The 25,371-nt window shown below is 36.1% G+C and overlaps 2 protein-coding genes and 1 long non-coding RNA gene across 7 annotated transcripts; 1 reads left to right on the top strand and 2 right to left on the bottom strand.

The window, feature by feature from the left end:
• Positions 1-248: 248 nt before the first annotated feature.
• Positions 249-3,945, bottom strand: LOC145239628 (uncharacterized). Its single transcript, XR_013862351.1, has 3 exons — positions 2,504-3,945; positions 2,009-2,107; positions 249-1,353 (listed from the first exon to the last, which is right to left on the bottom strand). It is a non-coding gene; the product is annotated as an uncharacterized LOC145239628 (long non-coding RNA).
• A 3,362-nt stretch (positions 3,946-7,307) lies between these two features.
• LOC145238743 (uncharacterized) lies at positions 7,308-15,512 on the bottom strand. 5 transcript variants are annotated; one of them, XM_080101996.1, is made up of 6 exons: positions 14,284-15,512; positions 13,909-14,068; positions 9,340-9,515; positions 8,579-8,995; positions 8,095-8,281; positions 7,308-7,977 (listed from the first exon to the last, which is right to left on the bottom strand). In XM_080101996.1, the coding sequence occupies exons 4-6, from the start codon at positions 8,722-8,724 to the stop codon at positions 7,660-7,662; spliced, it is 651 nt and encodes a 216-aa protein (XP_079958122.1). In that variant the 5' UTR covers positions 8,725-8,995; positions 9,340-9,515; positions 13,909-14,068; positions 14,284-15,512; the 3' UTR covers positions 7,308-7,659. The 5 variants fall into 5 exon arrangements, with proteins under 5 accessions (XP_079958122.1, XP_079958123.1, XP_079958126.1 ...); XM_080101997.1 differs by having other exon boundaries at positions 7,308-7,881; XM_080102000.1 differs by having other exon boundaries at positions 7,308-7,881; positions 8,161-8,281.
• On the top strand, positions 15,502-16,766 carry LOC145238742 (uncharacterized). Its single transcript, XM_080101995.1, has 3 exons — positions 15,502-15,846; positions 15,948-16,198; positions 16,398-16,766. The coding sequence occupies exons 1-3, from the start codon at positions 15,564-15,566 to the stop codon at positions 16,584-16,586; spliced, it is 723 nt and encodes a 240-aa protein (XP_079958121.1). The 5' UTR covers positions 15,502-15,563; the 3' UTR covers positions 16,587-16,766.
• Positions 16,767-25,371: the final 8,605 nt, after the last annotated feature.

The following is a 25,371-nucleotide window of genomic DNA, read 5'->3' as shown; positions in this document are numbered from 1 at the left end:
ACATGACGAAAGTATCAACAGCTCTAAAAACTGTGAGCAAAAACGTTTCTTAACGTGTACATCGTTACTTCCCTCTATCAAACTGCCTGCGTAAGTTAAATCTAGCAGCTGTATCCACATTTTTAAAATATTAACAAACCATCCCAAATTAATCAGAAGACCTAAAACAAACTTAAACAAAAAATGTTGGCACGAAAGTAAAGCAAAATAATTGTATTGACTCAACAATGAAATTAGTTTCAAAACTTAAGTTTCAAAACTCACAAATTTGTGCAAAATAATGAACAATAATAATAAAAATAATATGACAAATGAAATAGCTTGAAAACCATTGCATTATGGGTAAGATTTTCTTTACAACGACACAATTTTGTAAAACAAATCAAGTATATAAGTGACATTGCAGGCGATGTTTTGATGAAAAGCATTTAAACCAGGTAAAAAACAAACAATGTACATGTCGTACATTATTCAAAGTATCAAATCACTTAATAATTAGACATAAAACAAATAAATATGAAAACATGTTAGTGCTTGGCAATACATCTAAAGGTTCTGAATTCAAACTATCAAAGCAATTTATAATGCACTCAGCATAAAGCATTATGCCTGACATACTATGAAAGCAATATTGCAGTGTTACAAAAACACAAATCAGAAAGTAATGTGATATGAGTAGTAAAACTATGTGTACAGTAAATTGTCAAATATTACGCCTCTCATTTAATTGGCGTTCAGTTGCCCAATGCATAAAATTATCCAAGTACTAAGCCCCATGTTGTATCAAATTATAAAAGTGGCTTTGCAACTGTAAACTTTTTACAATTGTTTCATCTGCTCAAGGTGTAGGATTAATAAAATTATTTTTTTATCAAAGAATTTGTTTTTTAAGTCAGATTTAACACATAGTTCCCTGCTAGGCAGATAATAATTCAATTAAGAACTAACAACAAGCACAATTTTAGCAAAAAAGGCAGGAACAAATCGGAAATGCACGTCACACGCTTTTCCAAATGTCAAAATGTTTACACTTGTTGTAAAGAAGCAAGGGTGAAAAAGTTTGTTTTTGCCACCTGTGTTTTGTTTACATAAATGTCTTAACGTTTGTGCATGAATGGCACACATATGAACAGGCACTATAAAGTATCCCTGACAGACTTTATCTGTTTTTCACAACCTGTTGTACCGCATCAGTTGTGGAATGACTGCAATAAAGTCTGTGATGCTTTTCAGACACTTTGTGCAGTCTGCTGCAGGTTCGCTTCGTCACAGTATTTACTGAGATGGCACAATCAGTTAAGGAGGAGTATATTTGCTCATCAAGATCAATTGCATCTCCAGAGGTTGAACAGCCTGTAATGCAAAAGCAAAGATAAATAAAATATCTCAAAAAAGTGAAGTTTACATTTTTAAAATATATAGATACCCATAGGCGCAAAGTTTTACAAAAATGCAAGGTGTCAGAATGATGTAACTTTAAGTGGTGTCACTAATGCATGCAACCACAGGAACTCAAACTTAAAGCCCAATAAACTTCCCATAGAATGCAACAGTCGTCGAAATCATAAAAAAATGTTTGAATTATATTCAGTTAGTAATTGCAACACGTTGCTGTAACGTTTAGCATTGGCTTAACAAGACTTGTTTAACATCATAAACAAGGCACTAACCAAAACATGTTGTAGTTTTAAACCACGTTTTGTGCAGTGAATCACCAGCACACTTGTTTAAAACCAAATTGTTCCCAATTTTCTTTATATTTGACAATGTTTTGTACGATACCACTACAAACTAACCAAAATATCCAATAATGCTACCAGAATTTAAAAACCCAAGGTTTTATGCAATGCAATCAACTAGATATATGGTTACACTGGGCATCAAATGTTCTTATATCTCTTTATATGATGTGGATAAAAATAAATCGGAACAAAGTTTAACACTGGTTTAAAATGCACCACTTACAACCCACAACATACTCGAAAAAACACCAAATCAATTTTTGTACCTTAAATATCACTTGTGTTGTTTCTTCACTGAAGTAACTGCTGAAGTACATTTGGCTGGAAAATTGGTGTATTTGTTTCATCAAAAGAGGTTGAACAACCTGAAATGCAAAAGTGATGATGAACAAAACATTCAAAAAAGATACTTTACATTAAAATATACAGAGACAGGCAAACAAATTTACTTTGCATAATGTTATGCAACTAAACAGAATATGGGATTAACAGGTATGCAGCTAATCAGATTCATCTGTGTGCATGTACATTAAACTATTGTATTATGCATTCTTCGATTAAACTTACACATTTAGTAGAGATAAAATGATTTCAAATATTCAAATCAATAATTCCAAAGTGGGGATCAGTGCACTTTTGTGATGTGTGCAATTTGTTAGAAAGCTATTTGACCAAACAAATTTGCTCATACCTCTTCAAATATATAATGTAGATAAAAATTACCCCAACATACACAAAAAACACCAAATTGGTTTTCGTACCTTAAATATATATCATTTGTTTTGTGTCTTCAATGAAGTAACTGCTGGAGTACCAACATTTTTGGATGATGTAAGCTCTTTTAGAAATACAATAAAGTCCTACACCCTACACAACAACCTACACCTGCAAAAACAGAAGAAAAAACCTACACCTGCAAAAACAGAAGAAAAAACCCACACCTGCAAAAAAACCTATAACTGAAAACGCTCTGCAAAACATAAAACATTAAATCTGCAAAACAAAACCCTGTTAATTTTTAAAAACGATGGCATAACTACAAAACCTCTAAAACAAAGAACGATTAATCTACGAATAAAATCCTTTAATGTTAAAAACAAAAGTGATTAACAGTAAACCTGCAAAATATGGTTTTGTGTTTAAACAAAAGTCCTAAACCTGAAAAACAAAACAGTTATATACTTGTTGAAAATAAAAGCCCTAAAACCTGCAAAACAAAGAACAGCTACATTTTAACAACAAATGCCCTAAAACCTGCAAACAACACAAACAGTTGCATGAAAACAAAACTAGCCCCAAAACCTGCAAAACAAAAAAATTAACATTTTTAAAACAAAAGCCCTAAAACCTGCAAAACAAAACAGTTACTTCTTCAAAACAAAAGCCCTAAAACTTGCAAAAAACAGTCACATGCTAAAAACAAAAGCCCTAAAATCTGCAAAACAAAAAAACAGTTATATACATGTTGAAAACAAAAGCCCTAAAACCTGTGAAACAAAAAACAGTTATATATATACATGTTGAAAACAAAAGCCCTAAAACCTGCGAAACAAAAAACAGTTATATACATGTTGAAAACAAAAGCCCTAATACCTGCGAAACAAAAAATAGTTAAAAACATGTTGAAAACAAAAGCCCTAATACCTGCAAAAAAAAGTTACATATTTATAAAAACAGAAAACAATTAAATTTGTTAATATTTTAAAAAGAGAATGTTAGTAGCTGCAAAAACAGGGTAAACAATACTGTTAAAACCTGTAAAAAAATGGGTTTTTGTTGAGACCTGCAAAAACAGCACTTCGTTACAACCTGCAAAAACGTCACTTGGTTACAACCTGCAAAAATGGCACTTGGTCAAAAACCTGCAAAAATGGCACATAGTTATAACCTGCAAAAACGGCTTTTGGTTAAAACCTGCAAAATTGGCTTGTGTTAAAACCTGCAAAATTGGCTTGTGTTAAAACCTGCAAAATTGGCTTGTGTTAAAACCTGCAAAATTGGCTTGTGTTAAAACCTGCAAAAGTGGATTTTGTTAAAACCTGCAAAAAATGTTTTATTGCTAAAACCTGCACATCATATTTTTTGTTAAAACCTGCAAAAATGGCTTTTGTTATGACAGTTACCTTTAAAAGTTGCAGGAAGACACAATAACAATTTTTGCTCAATTATGGTAAAATGATACAATACAGTAACATCATCCAATCAACAGCAAAATCTGAAAAATAAAACAAAACAGTTCATATTTAATTGTAAACCAATACTGCAGTAATACACACCTTGAATGAAGTAATACAAAATTGACAACCAAGTACAGAGGTCTCACTTCTCATTTTTGAACTACATTCTTAACACTTGGCGTTGGTGGTTCACATGGTTAGAAAAGTATGTAACAAACAAAAACACAATAACAAGGACCTTTACGGCTGATGTAAAAGGCACAACACCCCCCAAGAACTGGTCTTACTAAAGAGAAATGATAGGATAGATAAAGTTGACTCTGCACACATTTTTGTTGATGAAGGAGGGAAAACGCAAGTAAAAACTTCTGCACAAACAAAATTTGAAGGCCGTTGCAGTAGGTCATCTCCAGCATCAAGAAAGAGTGTCTAAGCATGAAAGGTAGACAAGGTTGCAAAATATAAGTGAAACCACCAACACCCCTGTTCGCCGACGAAAAAGTACACAAACTAACCTCAAATAACTGCACTGCGTACAACCGCTCAAATTAGCCTAAAAAAGTAGAAAGTGAGTCTGTCATGTTTTACAACCACCTAAATTGTCACTGCCCCATAATGACAAGGTGGCTGGGTCAAGCAAGAAACCGGAACTGACATAATAATTCTTAAGTAAGTTAACCTAAATCCACAAGAAAAATATGGGCTTGACCAGCATAATGGGGTTCAGAGGCATTATTATAGCGCACTTTATTATAAGGCTACACTTCTACTGAATCGAAAAAGTGACTTATGCCCATGCTTAATGTCAAGTTCAAATTTTCTTTTGCAGAAAAAGAATAACTGAACTGCATGTAGGCAAGGACAACGAAAGCTGGTCAAAACCCTAAAACAAAACCACAATAGCCCTATTATTACAGTTAGGACAGGCGCAAAAGTTTGTTTAAAAGGGTCCAGTGATAATTACAGCGTATAACTTAACAACATAATATCACTGTCCTTGCCCTCAGAGTCCCCCCGCAAGGACCCAAATGAATTACGCAACTGTTGGGCTGGAAAAAAATTAACAACAGTTTGCGCCCTATCAGGGTGGCTCACGAAACTTTTCGGGCAAAATGCCAAGCCGGTCTCCTCTGGTCCACGAGCCTGGACCTTCATTGGAAATAGCGGTGTCCCTACTCCGTATCGTCTGCACCGCGGCCAGCGCATGCGGTGGAGGCCATGCCAAGGCCGTGTTTCTATGCGCACCTTATTTTAGCTAAGGCCATTTAGCAACGCGCCACACCTAGCTAGAAATCGATCTAAGCTAAGACCCTATGTGGCACGCGAATCCCAAACGTACCCCACCTATGTTAACTATAACCTACCCTTAGTTAACGAGTGCCACTCTAGCTGTAGCCCTAGCGCCAACTTGCTGACATAGTGGCACTTCTACAGACTTGGACCTTTCTTTGATCACCGAGGAAGACTTCCTTTACGAGTCAACCTCGGCAAAGAATAGGTCACTCACCCTAGCGCCAGTTAGCCTAAGGTAGGCCTAACAATTCCGCAAACCCGGTTGACCCACGACAGACTCCTATGTTTACATACAAATAAATATTTGAAGTTGAGGTATGTTGGTCGATGGATGATGACTGAATTGAAGTTGGTAAAGCACAGAAAAACGTCTAAAAAAACATACAAAAATACTTGTACACTTGCCTATTTTTAGTCAATACCATGTATAAATCGTAGTATTAATATGAATGGTTAAAAATCATAAAATTACGCAAAGAATGCAAGAAATAATTCACATAAAACTTACCAGATAACGAAGTTTCCATCCAACACGCGGTATGATGGCGAAAAAAAACGTGGCAAGCTGTTAGTTGTTGAGGCGCGCTACATCGATGGTTGCATTCGAATTCAATTTTGAAAATATTTTTTTTTGTAGAAATAATTTTTCAACTAATTATATTTTATATCATGATTTAAGCTAATACGTCATAGACAAAATTTTACGTTTGTTATTGGATTAATTCACATAATAAGTCCATATTTCGGAAACGAACAAAAATATCAAAATAAATTGTATTGCCGTATCCTTAATCCGATACACCACAGGTTAAATAATAAATGCCAAATCATTTTGCCTAAACGGCAGATTTTAACAGGATCAAAAATGAGAGGAAAACAATCTTCAATGCGCCCTTTTTCGTTTTGTTGTTGTTGTTGTTTTAGGAATAATCTCGGCATTTAGATTCGCACGTTCAAAGTCGAAGTAGAGACTAGCCTACGTAGGTGTTGGCTAAAAAACCTAAAAATAATGTTAGTACCTACCATGTTGTCTACGTAAAATGTCCCAGCACCGTAAAGCTATAAAATGTGATAATCTTATTAAACAGAGGAACTTTCACTAGCAAATATATGGCTATTACTATCATTGCTTAAATGGGTCACCACAAACTACGGCCCGCGTCCTAAGGAAATTCGAATCAGTTTAATGCAGGTGTCACCAAACTTTTTTCACAGCGCGGCCGGATTAAATAAAAAATTACACGCGGGGAGCACATGGCTTGCATTTTGTGGAATTACCAAGGGCTACATTCTGATTTAAAGTCAGATAGTGTTACTGTCAAATAGTAAAATTGTGTGGAATAGGCTAGTAGAGTCTCGCTGGCAATACTCATTTATTTAATCACACTTAAAAACGAGGCATGGGTCCGCGAATAGTACCGAAGACATTGATACTTGTGGCCTTGTCTGTGATGTAACTTTCACAGTGAATTAAATATTAACGGATACAGAGTTGTAAACGGGCCTGAAACTGGAGCCCGAACCCGACCCGGAATCTAATTTGGGAAGCCCGTTAGGCCCGAAAGTTTGATTGACAGGCGTATACACTAATTAAAGCCTCAGAAAAGACCAAGACAACAAACACAATAGACAATTGGTCTTAAACAAGGCGTTTCAGGGCTGTTTTACTTTAGTTCAGGTCCAGCAACTGGCTTCTTAGCTGGTTAAATTTATTCAAAAAAATACTGACACAGAGCATAAAGTCAGGCCCGAATCAGGCCCGTTTTTTAAGAAACCCAAGCCCGAAAAGCTCGGCCCGACTTACCACTCTGAACGGATAACTCACGCTTCGTTTTTTAGGCTATATAATGACCTAACACTTTCGAGTCGTAGTTTGGTGACCCCTTTGTTGATAAAACGTATGGAACAATTTGTACTGATTACAGTGTGATTTAGACTTATCAAGCATTTTTCTTTTAAAATCACTATTTCGTAAACAGTTTCTCGTCTAAACTTGTGTGTGCAACGATTTTCGTAATAGCCTAGGCGACTAGGCTGGAAAAACTTTCTGTACTGTCTTTGTCTGAATAAAATCAAGACCTACGCAGCCATTAACTTATTTCAATTACATTACAGTTTAATCAGTACAACTAAATGCAACAGTTTGTGACAATTGAACAAAAAACGTGGCACCAACACGCACACACATATATATTCATCAACAATACGTCGGTCACAGCATGGGACATGTAACATACGATTAGTGCAATTATTTTCTAAGCTTTAATTCAAAAAAAAAATCAGTAGAATTATCTTCAATCGCTGCTGGTTAACTCGAATATAAGCTACTGCAGTGGCTCCGTATATTTCAGCAGAATTCAGTTCTTCTAACTGCTCCTTTAATTCATCTTTAAGCTTGCTTGAATCGGGCAGTTGTGAAATAAATTTCTTGTAGTTGTCGGGTATTATTACTTGCAGGGTATTATTACTTGCAGGGAAACAAATGGCGCTGCAAGGGCAGTTGGTTTTCCCGAAGAAACGTTTCGACGCCCCAACAAAGCCTCAACCACTGATGCGTCAAAACCTGCTGCAGTGACGTCATGCGACGAGTTGCCGGTGACAACAATCACGTGACCCACGACATTATTTTCCAACTTCACGAATTCGACATCAACGTCAGGTTGGAGGAGCTGGAAGTAGAAGAGTTCAAGTTGATCATCCAGGAAGTCGATCATGGAAGAAGAAAAAAACGGACTTCCGGGGTCGAGTAGTTGCGTCACAGCCCCCTATAGGCTTATCATGTATTGACTCGACGCTTTTACATGGTAAAACCTTATAGATAAACATATTCATACTCGGATCAGCCTTATAGATGAAGTTATATTTTGTCCGAGTTTACCAACCTTGGCAGGTTTTACCATCGTCTCCGCTTTTAACAAATCCGAGATGACAACTACACTCATAATCACCGAAACTGTTTCCACAAGTTGAGTTGACGCCACAAACATCGATGTCGTCACACTCATTGACGTCATCACAGCTAAACCCGTCACCACTGAAACCGGGATCGCAGGAACATCCATAACCGCTCTGTGGAAAAGTGTAACAAAAATAAGTAATGGAAAAACAAAGATTCGGTTTTCTTGTGACAAAGTATGGTAACTGTAGTAAGGACAATAGTCGTTTTTGCTGTTAAAGATGGACGTTAGTACAATGTAAAAAAAACTTTGTCTCAAAGATTTTGTAATCAAAAGAAATCCTGTCACAAATATAAGAGGATTTTGCAAAGAGGGCTAAGTGTTGGGGGCAGCAAATCACGCGGTGGGGTGGAGTTTCAACAACAATCACTAATGGGGTTGTTAGAGATTATAAACGAAATTGCTTTACCTCTTCATTGTAACAGCTCGCTCTGACGCCAAACTGGTGATTGTCTGCGTCACACTCGTCTTCGTCATCACAATCCTTCCCATCTCCCTCGAAACCATCGTTGCAATCGCAAGTAAATTTCCTGTCGTCGAATTCACAACTTGCATCGGTGCTGCACTGCACCCCGTCGGTAGGGAAATCCCCGTAAACAGGGGTGTACGGGGTCGCACACCCACACGGGGTCAGTAGACCGATCGGTCAACGCGTGGCACGACTTTCCATCCCCGGTAAACCCAGCATCGCAGGTGCAGACGAACGAACCCTCGCTGTTCGAACACGTCGCGTTGTCGTGGCAACGGTGCGTGATGACGTCACACTAGTTGACGTCATCGCACTGTGTGATACCGTCGCCCGCTGTCCTTGCACGAACAAGCAAAGCTGCCCAAGTGTTTGATAAATTTAATGTTGTGACGCAATTATAAAATGAAATACCAAGGCATAACAGCAGCCCAATTAAAAACCAATCATGCTACGTTGCAAGCACGTGTACAACGGTAATATAAACGTTTAAACGAAAATGGTTGAAGCTAAAATGGAGAATACAAAGTAACATACTAAACAACCTTGCTATATTTTAGAACCTCTTGACCATTTTAGAACCATTTATTAACTCGGCGAATCAACAACTATGATAAAATTCTCTTTCGTTGGCAATCAATATGTCAGCTTTTTATTGCTGTGTGCTACAAAAAAGTAAAATTTCCTGTATTACATTTAAGTACCTTTCAGTATCGGAATGTTGATAAACATGGTGTAGTCGACGAATCCTATTAATCTTGTGCAAATCGCATCTACTGAATTATCGGTTGCTGCAGAGATATGGGGTCGGATGAAGGTGATATCATCTCAACGATGAAATGAGATTGGGTGTAACCGTTTTGCTACGAGAATGCATAAACTAGAAACAAAACAATAAGGCTTATATTGATATGGGAAATAAAGGAAAGTGAATCATTTTGTTTTGCTGCGAAATTAACAAATCGAAACGATTGTAGGTTGACCAGCATGTTTGTAATGAAAACACTTTTCAATTTGCCCCGTTTGGGGAAATAAAGATTGTCCCTAAAAATTTTTTTATTCGGGCGTTTAAATATGACGGTACATTTGTCAAAAAATAAAACAAAAATGCCCCGTTTACGCTTTGTAGTAAAGTTCAAACAATTTAATAAAAATATTCTTTACAATGGAATATGGAACACTTTGATTATGACATATTTGGATAAAATTGCACTTTCAAAACTGGCATTTTAGAGCATCATAACAGGCACAAACAGGTGTGTATGAGCTATGTAACAGAATATAACGAAGCAAAGCCTCGACACCAACCATAGACGGATTTGACTGACGGAACTTTGTATCTCATCGACTCAAAGCCGTGCACATTGATCTTTTTTTGTTGGCTTATCTAATCGCCAATAGTGATATAACAAGCGTTTAAATAAAGAGTTCAACGTGTTAACTGGTGTTCCGGCAAAGACGCTGATTGTAATTTCTTACTAAGTGCGAACTACACATAAAGTATTAAACTGTGTTAAAATTTGAACAATGTTAAATGTAAAACAAATGGTTAAAAATGTTTTCTGTTATATTGTTCATGGCCCAAACACGTAATGGTTGTAAAAATGTTAGATCGCAAGTATAACTATGTTGTTTAGATTCACGTAGTTGGTAAGGTGCCAATGATTGCCATATTTTGTCTTATGTTCGTGACCTTGCGCAACTTATCAGGTAGATCACCGATTAAGAAAAGCATTTATTCCTCTAGTATTTGTTGCTGGTTTAAATTTTTGAAGCAACAATTACACGTTGATTACGTGAGAGTCACGCTATCTTGCAGCTGCAGTTTTGCTGAGTAAGCTAGAAGGAAGTGCCACAATCTGAGTCTTTAAAGGTTTGCTGAAATCAATTATTCTTTTTGTCAATTGGTTAACGGGTTATAAAAGAAACTGACGCAGCTCGGCTTAGCGCCCTTGCGCTGTAGAATGTGCCGAAGTTTTAAGTTTGACCAGGTTTCGGTCGTGTATTTTTAAGTTTGGGCTTGCTTGCAAATATGCACCTAGTACTTTGCAGCTTAACGCGTTGGTTTGAACTAGAAAACGAAATAGGTCGGAAACAACAGGCCATTTTACGTGTATATTAGGCGAGTGACCTAGCACATTTATAAGGGAAACTACCCAAAACATGACTAAAACGTCATAAATCGTAGTTATAGGGAAGTTACCAAATTCAAATGTTGGGCCCCTTGGTTACGATGCGATGTAACATATATTTTCAAATAAACCTGACTACAAGAGAAAGCACAAATTAAGGGAACTGTGGCGTGTGCGCTAATTGAAGAGTGTGTATGCGTTTCTACTGTTTCTTTAACACACTTGGGCGATTGCACCATAGCCACGACAGTTAGGAAGCATGACGTCATGTATTGCGCTGAGAGTAATGAATCTAGTTTTGACTTGAGAGTACTTTTTTAATTCTCGGCAACGAAAGAGAAAATACTGCTCCGTTGCCATAGTTGAGCGTCACTGCAAGGGGAAGTGAAAATGAGCACTTTTGTTAACGGCATGTACTGTTTACATAGCAACCGGATTATCGGATTATCGCATAATCCGGTTAATTGCATCAAATGCCCTTGACAAATGGATGATGCGATTAACCGGATTCATCTGTACTATTGTTTTGTAAAACTTCTTACAGTTGTAATGTTGCAAAATTATTTGCTTATATTTGTTGGTCAAGCGCATAACTGTACCCAGTAAAATCAATGTTGACATATAAAATCTACATGCAAAAAAATTTTGAAACCTAAATTGAATTAGAAAGGTAGATTTCTAGTATACTTCCAGGATATATTCCATATATATCCTATGTACCAATTTACTATACACATCATTGGATCTACAGATATAATTGTTTTTGCAAACAAAAACAAATGGGTCCCCACACATGTGTTTGTGCGGATTTACAGTAAACAAATGTTGCAGATATTTTTGGATTTCTAAGGAAATTTTTTTAGAAAGTATTAACCCAACTTTAAAAGCGTTTTGTCTCCATTCTTTTTGCATCATTATTGTCACTTAATTACAAAAACAGTAAAAAATACTTTCAATTTAATCTCTTGCTTTGACCTTCATATTGTCGCCCAAGGTCAGTTTTTAAAAACATTTTTTTTCTAGAAAGCAGTTGTAACAGTTGTATTACAGACACTATAAATAAAAAAGCCATTTGCCACAAAGGTATACATAAAACTTTGCTTTGCAAAATGAGTACCATTGACCTGTAGTAACCTCTCACAGTACAGACGCCGAAAGACCGTTTAACAACCCTTTGACACCGTTTTCAATAGCTCGCAGTCCTTAGTGTTCAACAATATAGCCTAATTTATACATGACTTAAGTATTGATTCTTGAATTGATTTGTCAAATATAAAGAAAATCATTCTTAACTATGTTGTTAATACCTACAAGTTGACCTTTAGTGACCTTGGTCATGCAGCGGCCAAGCAGACGACAAGAACTTAAAGAACATTTATCGCTGCTTTTGAAAAAGTCGAGTTTATTTTTTCCTCTTTATGTTGATCAACAACATTTTGCTTGACACATAAAACCGAAGCACGTTTATTAAGTTTAAATAACGTCTTAGGGGTGAAATCTTCACCAAAACTGAAATTGTGCAGCATGATAACTTAATAAAACAACTATGAATGTTCAAAGTAGAATAACTGGGTATTCTAAAATTATTGTTTCAAATCTAGAATATCGAATCCAACTCTCATACCATTTTAACTGTGCAGTTGTTATTCTTGACAACAATGAAAGCAAACCAGTTTAATACATAATAAAACATATTTTATAAAAACAACCAACAAAAAAAACACTGGGAAAAAAACTTTGCACAACTGCTATGACACGAAATGTCCTAAAATTTACAAAGACATTAGCATAACCATGAAAAGTTAATTCAGGCCAATTTTATTTAAAGATTTTTATTGCCTTCATTGGGTGAACTATGTTGTGAGCATGCTGAGGTAATTTGGTTTGGTGGTAGATGACTGACATAGACTCCCTACTGTATAAATATATAACATTTGTTAACCTAAAAAAATACAAGCAGCCTAGCAAACAAAGTTGAAAAAAAAACCCAGCACTTCTGCGGTACAAAAGTTAACATTTGCAGCGTCTACTCACTACATTTTATTGTTTATCATGGGTTAAAAAATGAACCAACCAAATATCATATGTTTTGGCATAACATTACTGTTTTTGCTATATTAACAGATCCCATGCTTCTAGTTGCTGCCTAACACCATGACTGTGATTGTTTTTTTTTTGTCAAAGTCGGAAAATAGCTAAACATAGGCAAAACGTAGCAAAGCACATTGCATAAACACAATCACGTGCTCAGATGCGCACCAACAAGCGTCACATGCTAATCGCTAATTATGCATCCAAAGCACCACCGTTGTTATAGCGCCTACTGATTTGACGCTGGCGAGCTGTCTTATGCGACTTGTACAATGACCAGGCACCGAACGCATGTGTTTACATTTTTACCATCGGTTCCAATTACCCAATATAAACTGCAAAATTTGATTCAAATCGGACCGGATTTAATATTCTACTTTGAACATCCTTATACATCACTACTGGAATGATGCAACAGGAAATGGGGACACTGGCTGACACATTAGCTGCTGATGGCAGTTCTTATAAAAACGCACATGCTTGTTTTGGAGAGGCAGAAAAGCACGCAAGACAACTCGGAATATCATTGCCACAAATTCCAAGAGCTGGCAAGCCACGCAGTCGCTTCAGTGATTCATCAGCAAGTTACACCAAAAACTACTTTGTTGCCATTTACATGAAAGTACTGCAGCGTTGAAAGAAATCCTTGACCAAGTTTCACCACCCCACAAGAAAAGATAATTCCTAAAAAATCGATGCCTATGTCTGTACTGTAAATCTTAAAATTATTAAACTCTTTTTGCATGTAATCAATTTTTTGTGTAACTTATTTTTGGTACAATATGCTTTGCTAGCCTAATCAAATAAAACAACACAAAGATCAAGAGCAAATACCATGTGTGTAATATCAGCTGTTTAATTAAAAGATCATAAGAGGCCCAATAGTGTCATTCCTTCAGTTTAAAGCTAAATACTTCACAACCCTTATAAGGTAGTTTTATGGAACCAACTGGGCTCACAACCAGGCTGTGACCAACAGTTTACCAACCACTGCCATAAATGATACCAACCACTGCCATAAATAAAAAAATATGCAAAGAATCAACTTACCACTGTCTTTTTAGCTTCTGTATGAACACAGTAAAACATAAATTAATCCAGTCTTTAAAGGCTAAGGGAAATCAAGATGTACCACAGCTGCATTAGATGAGAAGCTAATCATATTACTGCATATCGATTATGTCCACATTATGCTGCAACAAACTTTCACCTGTGGAGCAAAAATAAAATGATTTTGAGATTCAGGTAACTTGTGTGACCACGCATGCCAACAAAAGGCAGTAATATTTAAAATACCAGAAGGGGGGCTTAGCACATTTTGCTATTGCACATACACTATAATCTACTTTAAAACGTTAATATATATATTCCCTATACTCAATTTATAATAGGTCTTATTTTATTTACTGTCTTTTATAACCTTACTTGTTATTGCAGACAAGAACTCATGGGTCCCCACACATGCAAAGTTAAAAACAATGCATTTAAACCCCAAAACTTGGCGTGCACAAATTTTTTTTCAACAAAAATCGTGCTTGCAGCTGCCACACTCTGCAGACTGGCTTTTTTAAACAACCAATGGCATTATTTTATATCACTAGAAAATTACTTCGTGCAAATAATTTCATAAATGATGTGCAGCAGATCACCTATAAACGTTGTAACCATAATTCACATTTTATTTACAGTATTCACTTTGCAAACACTTGTAATAGAAAAATTTTGAAACATAAACATCAACATCCCGAACTCAAACCTTGTCTAACTTGGCCTATGTAATTTAATCTAAACACCTTAGCAAAAATGTTAGGTAAAGACTTTAATTATTTAAAAAAACACTTTCCATTCATTATTCAAAATTTTTCATACAGTTACACACGGGCACAAAAGTTGCTTGTAACTGTTTTGCACTTATTAAAACATTGCAAGAGCTTACACTAGAGTTTGGTAGTTTCATTCCATATTATTGAAAGAAATTATTTTTTGACATAAAAGCGTTTTTTTTTTCCATTTTTGGCAAATGCTAGGCAAAAAAGAGACATGCCTTTCAAATTTAACGCCATACAATTATTCACAAGCTATATTTATTGTCTATGTTCAACAGCTTTACCATACTGACCATTATTTTCACAATTTAATAGTTTGTTTACATTTATCTGTCACAAAATCAAAACATTTAAAAGCTTGAAATTTCGCGCTGCCAAACTGAGAAATAACCGCAGAGATCCCCTAAGTTGCGATTTATATTTACAGAAATAATAATAAGAAAAAATATTAAAATAGCAGTTTATTTTAAATATAAGTTGTATATGATAGGTTAAGTGTAGGTTGTATATATTAGGAATTTGTTGAAATTATTTCATAAAGTATCGCAAAAATGTTCAAAATTAAATCACGAAATTTAAGCAGGTAATCGACTTTTGCAAATTGCTGCGGTATTTATTGACAACTAAACCTATACAGCATTTGTGGTATTGCAGACTGGCGCCACTTGGTCAATTACACTTCCAATCAAAATGTCAAAATCTGTACGAATGCGACAATCAAATGTCAAACACACCACAATCAAATCTCGAAATGACACGAAGTGTATCATTTGACTGTCACTTTTTAACAAAATGCTTGTTGTGTTACACCAAATAACTTTCTCCAGTTATTCTCTGTCCAAAGCAACACAAAAACAAGAGTTGGTCTAATATCTGAATATGATGCTTCTGTACGTGTTGTTCAAGCTAGCTCTGCTCTTGATAGTTGTGAGCAAGTCTGCTAGTCATTTAAAACACCAACAAAATTATTTAGTTTGTCGACCGCTTGACTCGTTGTTTGAACAGCCTTTAGGTCCGTCTAACCAGTCAGCAATACGAGGCCCCCCAGGCCGACCTGGAAATCGAGGACCACAGGGTTTAAAGGGATCTGCTGGACCTCCTGGTCCCGAACCTATGGTGAATTGGACCAGAATTGAACATCGTATACAAGAGATAATAAACGGTATGACATGGGTCGTGGCAAATAATGCCAAGGACCAACTAATGTGGTATTTAAAACTGCAACCAATAGTAAAATCCTTAGAACATGTTCTTAATTGGCAGAAAAAGGGACATGTACAGGAGTCGTGTACGGAGGCCATTGCTACTGGCTCCCACGGATTGTTGCAACAACCACTAATGGAAGAAAGTGGGCTGCCGCCAGTGTTTGTGCTTTTTACGGGGCAACATTGGTCGACATAGAATCTTCTGAAATGTATGACACACTCTACAAATACATCCAGAAAGCTTGGATGATGTACGTTGATCAACCGACATACGATTATGTCGACGTGTGGCTGGCTTCGTCGTACCAGGTAGCCCGGCTAGAGCTACGCACAAGTATTGCATAACAACACCCTTTGCGTTTGAATTTTATAGTCATGCATTCCATTTTTATAGAAAGGATTCTTTTTTGTTATTTCACTGTGCAAAATTCAGCTTTAAACACCACCAAAACCAAAATTCGTGTGCATTTTAGCCTGAAGTTAAATATTTGGTGTTGTTTATCCATAGGACGGAAATGCTGTGAGTTCCAGAGGTGGAGACGTTTATACACGGTGGTATGGTGGTCATCCGTCAACTGGCACTGGTATCGCATGGATTGTTTCGACCGGATCTACACGGGTTGCCCCTAAGATCGGGATGTACACAATAAACGAGAGTTATATAAGTGTGCCCTTCTGTCGCTTGTTAAAAAATTAAATTTAAAGTAGTTTCAAACAACTAAACAAACTTCTATAGCAAAAATTGATATTTGCAAAATACAAAGCACATGTTTTCAATTGCCACTTGGTTTGATTTTTACAAAATTTCTTTGAATTAGTGTTCCAAAACTTATGTTATATCTCCGACTTTGAAGTGACTAATCTGCATGTATTTTGATGGCCTGTCAAAAAGTGAATTGTACAAAGTGTATTAATCACTAATAAACTTGTAAAGACATAACGGTGTTGTAAACTTAAATTGTAAAAATCCATGATCGAATTCTCATCTGCTGGCAAAACATCAGTACATATAGCAATTAGATTTCTAGATGCCTACTGTTTACATTATTAATTTAGATTTAACTAAAATGAGTGACAACGTGAAAATGTCAGGCTTGACGTTTCTTGGCCGATGGCTGAAAACATGAGATACTTGTCTCAAAACTCGAACCCTGTAGGATAGGACTGTATGTGACCTATAAGCAACACTTTTTCAACAGATTTTTTTGAAAATATCGTATGTTCCAATTTAGTAACTCAATGAAAATATTAAAGCAAGTCCTAAAGTTTATAACATGTGTGTTAAACGCGTATATTACGCTCTAAAACTTGAACGCAGCTCAAACATGTTTTGCAACCATCCTCACTTTAAAAATGTAAAAGAAGTACATGTCCGCTTCAGGAGAGAAAACTCAATATTAGGAAAAAACTGGACAGACCGCAATAAAGTTTAAAATAAATATTTCACTACTTTATTTGTCGCACAATCCGCAAGATTCTTGACCAACATAAACATTTTTTCTTCACACCATTCAACACATTCCAATATATAACACACAAATGAGAAACTCTGCCCTTTTCCCAGTGTATACCTGGACAGCCTTTCTTTTCTTCTTTTTACTTCTGCAGCATTTAGTCGTCGCCATAAAGATCGTACGTAACATCGCAGTGTCAGGTATTAAGTCTCTTGGTCGTATTGCTTTATAAATGAAGCAGGTTTGCTATTAAAGAAGTATAAAGTAGGTTGTAAAATACAAAAATTCGCCCGGGACATAAAAAAAATGTTGCCCCGGTTACCATGAACCTTTGCAATTGTAATGAATACCTCAGTATGTTAGCGCGAGGGTTACGAAGCCAATCTAGCGAAAAATTTAAATAATATGTACAAAAAATTATTACGGCAAGACAAACCAACTTGGTAAATCAAAATATATCTAAAAAGGAACACAATTAAGTAAACCACTAACAGTTCGTTTCTAAAACACTAATTATTATCAAAGCATATTCACTCACCAAGACTTTTCTGCTAAGCCGCGTCAAGCATACAGAGCGAGATGTTTAAGTCAAGAGGAGCATATATCTAGGATCAGACCTGAAGTTTGAATTGGTGTGAAACATTTCCCATGCCTGGCGTACTGCGAGGTTCTAAATTTCAAAAAGAGTAAAATGTAGCCACTGGATGACGCAGTAGATCACAAACAATAAGTTTTTTCTGTAATTAATGCAAGCACACGAACCTTCTCAAATAGTCATTCATTTCTTGAGTTAGTGCCCGACTTGGACTTAACCTTAACTAGTTATGCCTTGTTTTGTTAATAGTGTACATACATTATTCACTTTGTTCAGATCAAAGCTGATGCCTAGCGTCATTACATGCATACATTTGTGTTGTGGGGGCTTTATCATATTCCAGACCGATTGCTGTAATATTTGGTCCACAAACGGGGGATCTCAAGTAGCTTACTAGCCGGATAAAAACATGTCCGACATCACTTACAGGTATACTCTTCTAATGGGAGCAGATGCAACAGCATTTGAAAAAAAGGTCATAAAAACCATTTGCATTTTATCATTTGAAAAGCGAGTGGAGGATTTTTTTGTCCTAACATGAACAACATACAAAAACCCTTTGCTATTTACGATGAAGCCATACTGCAGCGGTCTTTTGTTCGAATTTTTCCCTGTCAGAATTAGGTAGTGTGATATTACAAAAAGAAGCATATTCTCAACAAGTGTAACCTCTGTATGCCATTGCAAACCAAGGTTTTTCGGATACCCTAGTTAAAACAAATCTGTCATTGTTACGAGTTGGGGTTGTGTTGCCAAGTTTTTGTCACAATTTTACACCATGGTCGTTGTGCATATTGTGCATATTGTTTGTTCGTGACAACGTTACTCCAAACACTCACATTAACTTTTGTGTATTGAGGCAGAGTCGCATAGCTCCGTTCAATGTTTTGTGTGTTTTGCCTGGAACGCTGCTTTGACAGAAGTCGTGGATTTGACAAAATGTATTCACACAATGGAGCCACGCCACATAGGAAAGAAATCTGTGGTATCATATTTGTTTTGATCTGTGGTTTTGGTACGCGATGGTATTTTAACTCTATCGTCCTTTGCGAGCAATTCAAAAATGATGCCGTGTCTACATGTTGTAAAAAGTGACACCCGACATTCGGTTTTACGTACTTGTAAGTTACATTTAGAAGTGTAAAAAATTATCACGCAATTTTAGCCCGACGATAATATCGATCCTAGTTGTTTTGTTAAGTGCGTCGTCACATTAAAACAAATACTCACTCCGTAACCAGAAGATGTAGTTTTTCGTTACGTGAGCACGTAGAAAGAGTGTTCTCAACCACCTCAAGTCTTTCACACGTCATTACCTGGCAACCATGTGACATTACCGGTTGACTTTAGAGAAACTCAGGCTGAAAGATAAAAATGTATTGTAAATTTCTTATCACCATGTAGTTTTGTTCAGAAAAGATCAAAAATACCCTAGAATTCACAGCAAAAGCAGTGTGTTAGAGACGCATCATATTATTCATTTACTGTTATTTTTCGTTATCGTGGGAGCGACTGTCACTTATATCTGCCTAAAATTAACGCACATAAAACCAGCAAGATAATAAACAAACCAAGCAATATTGAACTATGTCGTTTTCCATGGGTCCAAGATAACGAAACTTTGCAATGAAGTCAAGTGCACCATGGAGGTAATTTAGGTTTAGTCAACGAGTGTAGTTTTGGTGTCTTTTTTTTAAACGGTATGTAACGGTATTAGCAAAACCAAAACACGTTTTATGCGACGCAAGTATCAATGTATATAAGTACCTTGCCTGATGGTCTTAAATGAATTTGCAAAACGATTAACTAAAGCAAAAAAAAAACGTATATAGAGTGGTCTCAAGTGAACCGAAATGGTATCAGCAATTTTTACAACCTGTACACACGATTTCGCTGGTTGTTGAACAAAAACGTTTATAATCTTCATTTGTTTCAAAACAATTTTCAGAAGATGTTTATGTAGATATAACCAATTTACAAGGAAATGCCCTCTTATTTTCGGAACAATAGCAGTTTAAAGTTTTAATCAAAGCTTTTTAATTCGTGGGAGAACATAAACACCCTTTATAAGCGATTGTTTTAATTTGTGGGGAAACAGCTTAAAGCGACGTAGACGCGTATCAGGCGAAACCTGCCTTTGTTAACCCAGCTACACAGGGAGTCTTGTTTTGGGACAGCTAACGAGAAAGGGGCGGTTGACTTAAGTATATAAACATTACCTTATATACGGTTTGGTCAGATGACAGAGTAGCCTGGATACAGATCTTACGTTTCAATTTGAAAGTTAACATGTACACTGGGACTTTAGTTCAAACAGAAAATTCCATACAAATTAAGTCTCATTCAAAGTGTTGCTTTAATGACATCAGGCCGTGTTAATGCAACCCGACAATGCAGCTGACATTAAGAAACATCTTGATAACGTGTGCATGACAAAATGGAAAATCATTGGCGTTTTTAAATCGTTTTAAACATATACTTTCCATCGCTTAATTAAACGCGTTCAAACTAAGATCTCACAACGAAAATATATAAAGAGATCGGGCGATTCAATCACTATAGTACAAGTTTTGGCTGTCGTAAATTCTTAAAAATGAATCCCATGTCGCCCTATTGTGTTATTTTACCTTTTTAAAAGCCAAGTGGTCCGACGTCACAAAAATATATTTTAGGTTTTTAAAAAGTTGCGATTGCCGTGTACGGTAACAAGCCTAAACACATTAGCACATCCACGTGTAACCAACACAAAAAGTTTTATATTTGATCTGAGGCAACGGAAAAAAGTCACTATCATATGACCTCGGTTCCACAATTTAAACCAGGACAAAGTGAAAATCTTCGAATGTTGCTTTCAATAATAGAAAGCACACAAAGGCTGAAAACAAAAACCTTTCAGAGTACAGTGCCGCGTCGTATTGACACAAAAACTTATTGTTTACTTATTAAATAGCACATTTTCTTGAATAAAGTCTCGGTATAAGGGGCCATGATATGATGGTGACACTTAAAAATGAATGTTGACAAACGTTTTGTTTTCATGCTGTGTAAAAGCGTAGCACATAAGAAAGCCACTTTTGTTAAGGATTTCACCTATTTTGATAAAGTTGACAAGTGACATAATAACAGACAAAAAAATTGTATGGTATCAAAGATTTTGCGTTGGCGCTATCAATATACAGCGACAGGATCATTTTAATCGCGTATCTTCTGCGTGCGAAGGAAAAAGCCTATGTTTGGGTTTACCACCATTAAACGGTGATACAATGTAGTTTGACTTAATTTCGCAAGTCGGATTGGTACAAGGCGCTACACCTTGTACGCTATAAGAAGGTAACTGTCGACCATAAAGCAGAATGAACAAAACTAACGTATTGCACTCTACCAACTAACAAAAGATTAATACTGACGCTCTTGCTTTTAATACAGAGTTGTATTAGCTTATTTTAACATATTTTTTAAACAGTACGCGGTATCGACATTACAAAATATTATATCTCCAGATATTCTAGTTTTCGTTGTCAAAATAAAAGCACAATGTGGAACTGTTTTGTGCTTAATGTCAGGTATTGTGTTGCTTAGCATTTTTATTAATCGGAGATTGAAAGTGGTAACCAAACAAAGTATCCAAAAAAACAGGTTGTTGCATGTTAACAATCAGCAAAGTGAAAAGCACATACATGTAGTGTTTAATTATAACTTGAGTCAAACAATTTTGGTTTATGAAACAGCCCGGCTTTGCTAAATATGCAGTCGCTAGTGGTCAAGTTGACTTAAGTATTTAAGGTAGGGCTTGCACCGAACCACTCATAAATTTATAAGTGACTTAATAGCTAGTTACTTAATTTTTGTGTATGCGGACCACGTAGAACCATTCCTCAGAGGTCAAGAGGTCTGGTTAAAACGAAAACTGCGTTCGTACTGTGGATGTATATAGTAAAAAGCTTTCCGCCGAACTAGACAAATGGCATAGATGCCAAGTGTGTTTGTTTGTGTGAATACGAAACTGGTGGATTTCCTTTTAAATTAGAGTGAATGCCGGATGAATATTCTAGTGTAAAAAATTCCTTAAATTATTTTCTAACTTTGCTTATTTATTAATGCCAGAATTCTTTAACAAGTAATGCTAAATAATGTGTGTATGCGAGGATTCCTACGCTTGCTTGAACGATATTATAACAGACGTAGTCATCAACGATTTGTCAAATAAGTTGAAAAAACAATGCTTTTCTAATGGGGAGGAAATTGACCCAAAGGAATCTGCAAAAACTTTGCATCAGCTTGGACTTGTGTACAAAGAGAAAAGTCCAGATAAGATCAGTCTCATTCAAAGTGTTGCTTTAATGACATCAGCTGTGTTAAGGCAGCCCGACAATGCTGATGAAATCAGAAAAGATCTTGATGATGTGTGTAGGCATATTATGACGTTAGCTGACGCTGAAAATCCAAATGCAGAGCTGGTGAGCAAAGCTGTTGCTGAAACTAAAAGACAAATTGAAATACTTCGTAAAAACACCACAGATAAGCTCAGTAAGCTAAAACCAATTTCTGATGACTTGAAAGGCGAAGCTCTTAGTGCAATTCGCAGGCGAAGAGTTGAACAAGTAAGGAAAATACAAGATTATGTCACTGACAGGTACACAAAAATAATGAGCAACATTGCCGAACATACTGTTAAAATAATGGGAGAACAGCCATGTAAGTTTGCTTTGGTAGGAATGGGTTCATTAGCCAAAAATGAAGTTACTCCATATTCTGATTTCGAGAGCATCATTGTGTTGGAAGAAGGTGTTCAGAAACAACTTAATTACAAAAATACTTTAGAATCTTTCCAATGGTTTGCAACTGTTTACCAAATGATACTGGTTCGTCTCGGTGAAACTTTGCTGCGATTTTTGGCAATTCCATGTCTTAACAATCCTTTAAACGAAGAAGAAAATTGGTTTTATGATGCACATACTCCTTGTGGAATTTGTCCTGATGGATTTGCTCCACAAGCAAGCAAGAATCCATTAGGAAGACAAACAAAGACACAGAAAAAAACATGGATAACTGAGCTAATCAAACCAGTCAGTGAGATGGTAAAGTACTTAGACACGGAAGAGGATTTAAAAAACGGATATCATTTAGCAGATATGTTGACTACAACTTGTTTTGTGTATGGTGATTTAGTTGTTTTTGACAGTTTTGAATCCAAAATCGAGCAGATACTCAATCAAATGCCTATATTAAACCAAAGAGTGCAGGAAAATATCGAACAAGATTATAAACTGCACAAAACAGGAACTTCAGTTTCATCTCATCAAATAGATATAAAGCGCGTGGCATTGAGGAGTTGTTCTCTTTTCATTTTACCTGTTGGTCGTTTGCATGAGTGTAGAATTTCAAACTGTTTTGATATTCTTGATGAACTGAGGGAACGTGGTATCCTAGATAAGACATTACATGGTAAACTTCAATTTTCGTTGGCAGTTGCATGTGAAATGCGTTTAAGGTTGTACAGCAAAACTTCGGGTCAAAATGACATTGTAGTTCAAGATTTATTTTTGGGTCAGCCATCCAAATTGGAAATGGTTTCAAAAGATATAGGAAGCAGAGCAGTCGTGGATGCAATAAATATCACAGCACCACTTCAGGAGTACGTTGTTGGACGTTTCAGAAAAGAGAAAAATGAAGATGTTATTTATTTCGTTGAAAGCCACAAAAATGCAGCATGGGTAGCCCAATCTTTACACCTTCCCAGATTTACTTTGCGATTATTAAATGAATGTAAAGACTTGAATCGGTGTAACAACTCATCAGACGAAGTGGAACTACAAATATTGTATGGGTTATGTTTGTATCAGTGTCGCGAATATGAAGAATGCCTCAAAGTTAGTAAAGCAGAACTTGCACGACTCGAATCGCTAGGTTTGATAGACACAACGCTTGGTGGTGTACACTTGGTAAAATGCCACAAATGTTTGTTTCAATTAAAAAGGTACGAGGAAGCATTAAAATATTTGGAAAAAATTTTGAAGCATTCTACAGTAACGGAGTTCATATCGAACTTGGAAATAAATGCAGATAAAGCTAGATGCTACAACTTTCTTGGAAAGGAAAAGAAATCACGTAAATGCTTCGAGATTGCTTACAGCGAGTTGCAAAGTGAAATTCTAAAACCCCAGAGCTACGTAACGTGCCTGGGATTATTGTCTGACTTTAGTTCAGGTCTTAATGCATGGGGTTGTTATAGCAAAGCTCTTGAGGTAAACAAAAAACTGATATCCGAAAGAAAGAAGTTGCATATGCAAGACGAAACCGATTCTTGTTTAAATGTAGCATTTCTTAATAAAGGTGTTAGTCTGTGTGGCTTGAAAAGATACAGTGAAGCTCTATATTATTTTAACAAAGCATGGGAATGCAAGGTTATTTACGAAAACCAAGGTACAAACTACATTCTCAAATTGCTGTCTCATCAAGTTGAATGTTTAACAAGTTTGGGCCGTTCATCAAAAGCAAAAAGTTTCCTTGAACAATTTTGGCAAGAAAAGTTGAAATCAATTCCTTTGAAGTATAGAACTGACCTATCTTTTACAGATTATCCGGAGTTTTGCAGTTCTATCTATAGCACTATATTTCTTTACCGCTTCAACAGTGGACAGCTTCATGAAGCAACTCGTTTTGGCAAAAAGACCTTTCATTTGCTGTTTTACTCTGGTGGCGCAAAATCTTGGAACAGGTCTGTAGATATTGCACATGGTATTTTACTGACCTTTTTTGAGTTGGGCCGATACGAGGAAAGTCACGCAGCAGCAAAGCATGGAATGAAACTTTGTCAGTTTGTGTATGAGAACTGTTGCGTGGAGGAAAAATTTGTTGAAATCCTTGACATATTCGTTGAATGTGAAAAAAATTTGGAAAAGAAACCAACGTTGCCGCACGGTTGTACTCCATCCATATTTTACCATGCTTAATCCTGTTTGTTGTCGAAGTAGAAAAGTTATTTGGTACAGCTTCAAAATCATTACACGACTGTGGATTTCAAAATTAAAAATGTAAGAAGCAGTGGATTTATAAAAGCAAATGAGGCTACACATAATAATTTAGCATCTTGTTATACTGTCAATTGCTTGCGATTTTTGTACATGCTCATTGTAGTCAAACTGCATTAGGAAGGGTTTCCTGTTACATCTTTCTTATGTTTTCGGCACTAGTGATTTTGTGATGTGTTAAAAATTTATGATCTGTTCGTGTTTTCATAATCTGTTCGTGGTATTATTATCTGTTCGTGATATTACGATTTGTTTGTGATTTAATGATTTCTTCGATTTTGTCGCTGTGCCCCAACGTTTGTAGAAACTTGTGCATGTGAAATTTTCTTGTAAAAATATTATTGTGTGACAAATTTACAAAGGCAAATATGTTGCAAGGCAATAAGTGGAAACAATTCAGTT

Source organism: Phallusia mammillata, chromosome 7 (genome assembly GCF_965637545.1).
Source record: "Phallusia mammillata chromosome 7, kaPhaMamm4.hap1.1, whole genome shotgun sequence".
NCBI classification, from domain to species: Eukaryota; Metazoa; Chordata; class Ascidiacea; order Phlebobranchia; family Ascidiidae; genus Phallusia; species Phallusia mammillata.
This window is presented reverse-complemented; position numbering and strand designations above follow the sequence as displayed.

Bases quoted from the DNA above. Each gene is read 5' to 3' on its own strand.
- LOC145238743 (XM_080101996.1), bottom strand. From the start codon at position 8,724: ATGCAAGTTGTGAATTCGACGACAGGAAATTTACTTGCGATTGCAACG. The intron at 8,282-8,578 runs GTAAAGCAATTT...ACTTTTCCACAG, and splicing joins CGAGCTGTTACAATGAAGAG to AGCGGTTATGGATGTTCCTG. The intron at 7,978-8,094 runs GTTGGTAAACTC...ATAAGCCTATAG, and splicing joins CGATGGTAAAACCTGCCAAG to GGGGCTGTGACGCAACTACT.
- LOC145238742 (XM_080101995.1), top strand. From the start codon at position 15,564: ATGATGCTTCTGTACGTGTTGTTCAAGCTAGCTCTGCTCTTGATAGTT. The intron at 15,847-15,947 runs GTATGACATGGG...CTTAATTGGCAG, and splicing joins TATACAAGAGATAATAAACG to AAAAAGGGACATGTACAGGA. The intron at 16,199-16,397 runs GTAGCCCGGCTA...GTTTATCCATAG, and splicing joins GGCTGGCTTCGTCGTACCAG to GACGGAAATGCTGTGAGTTC.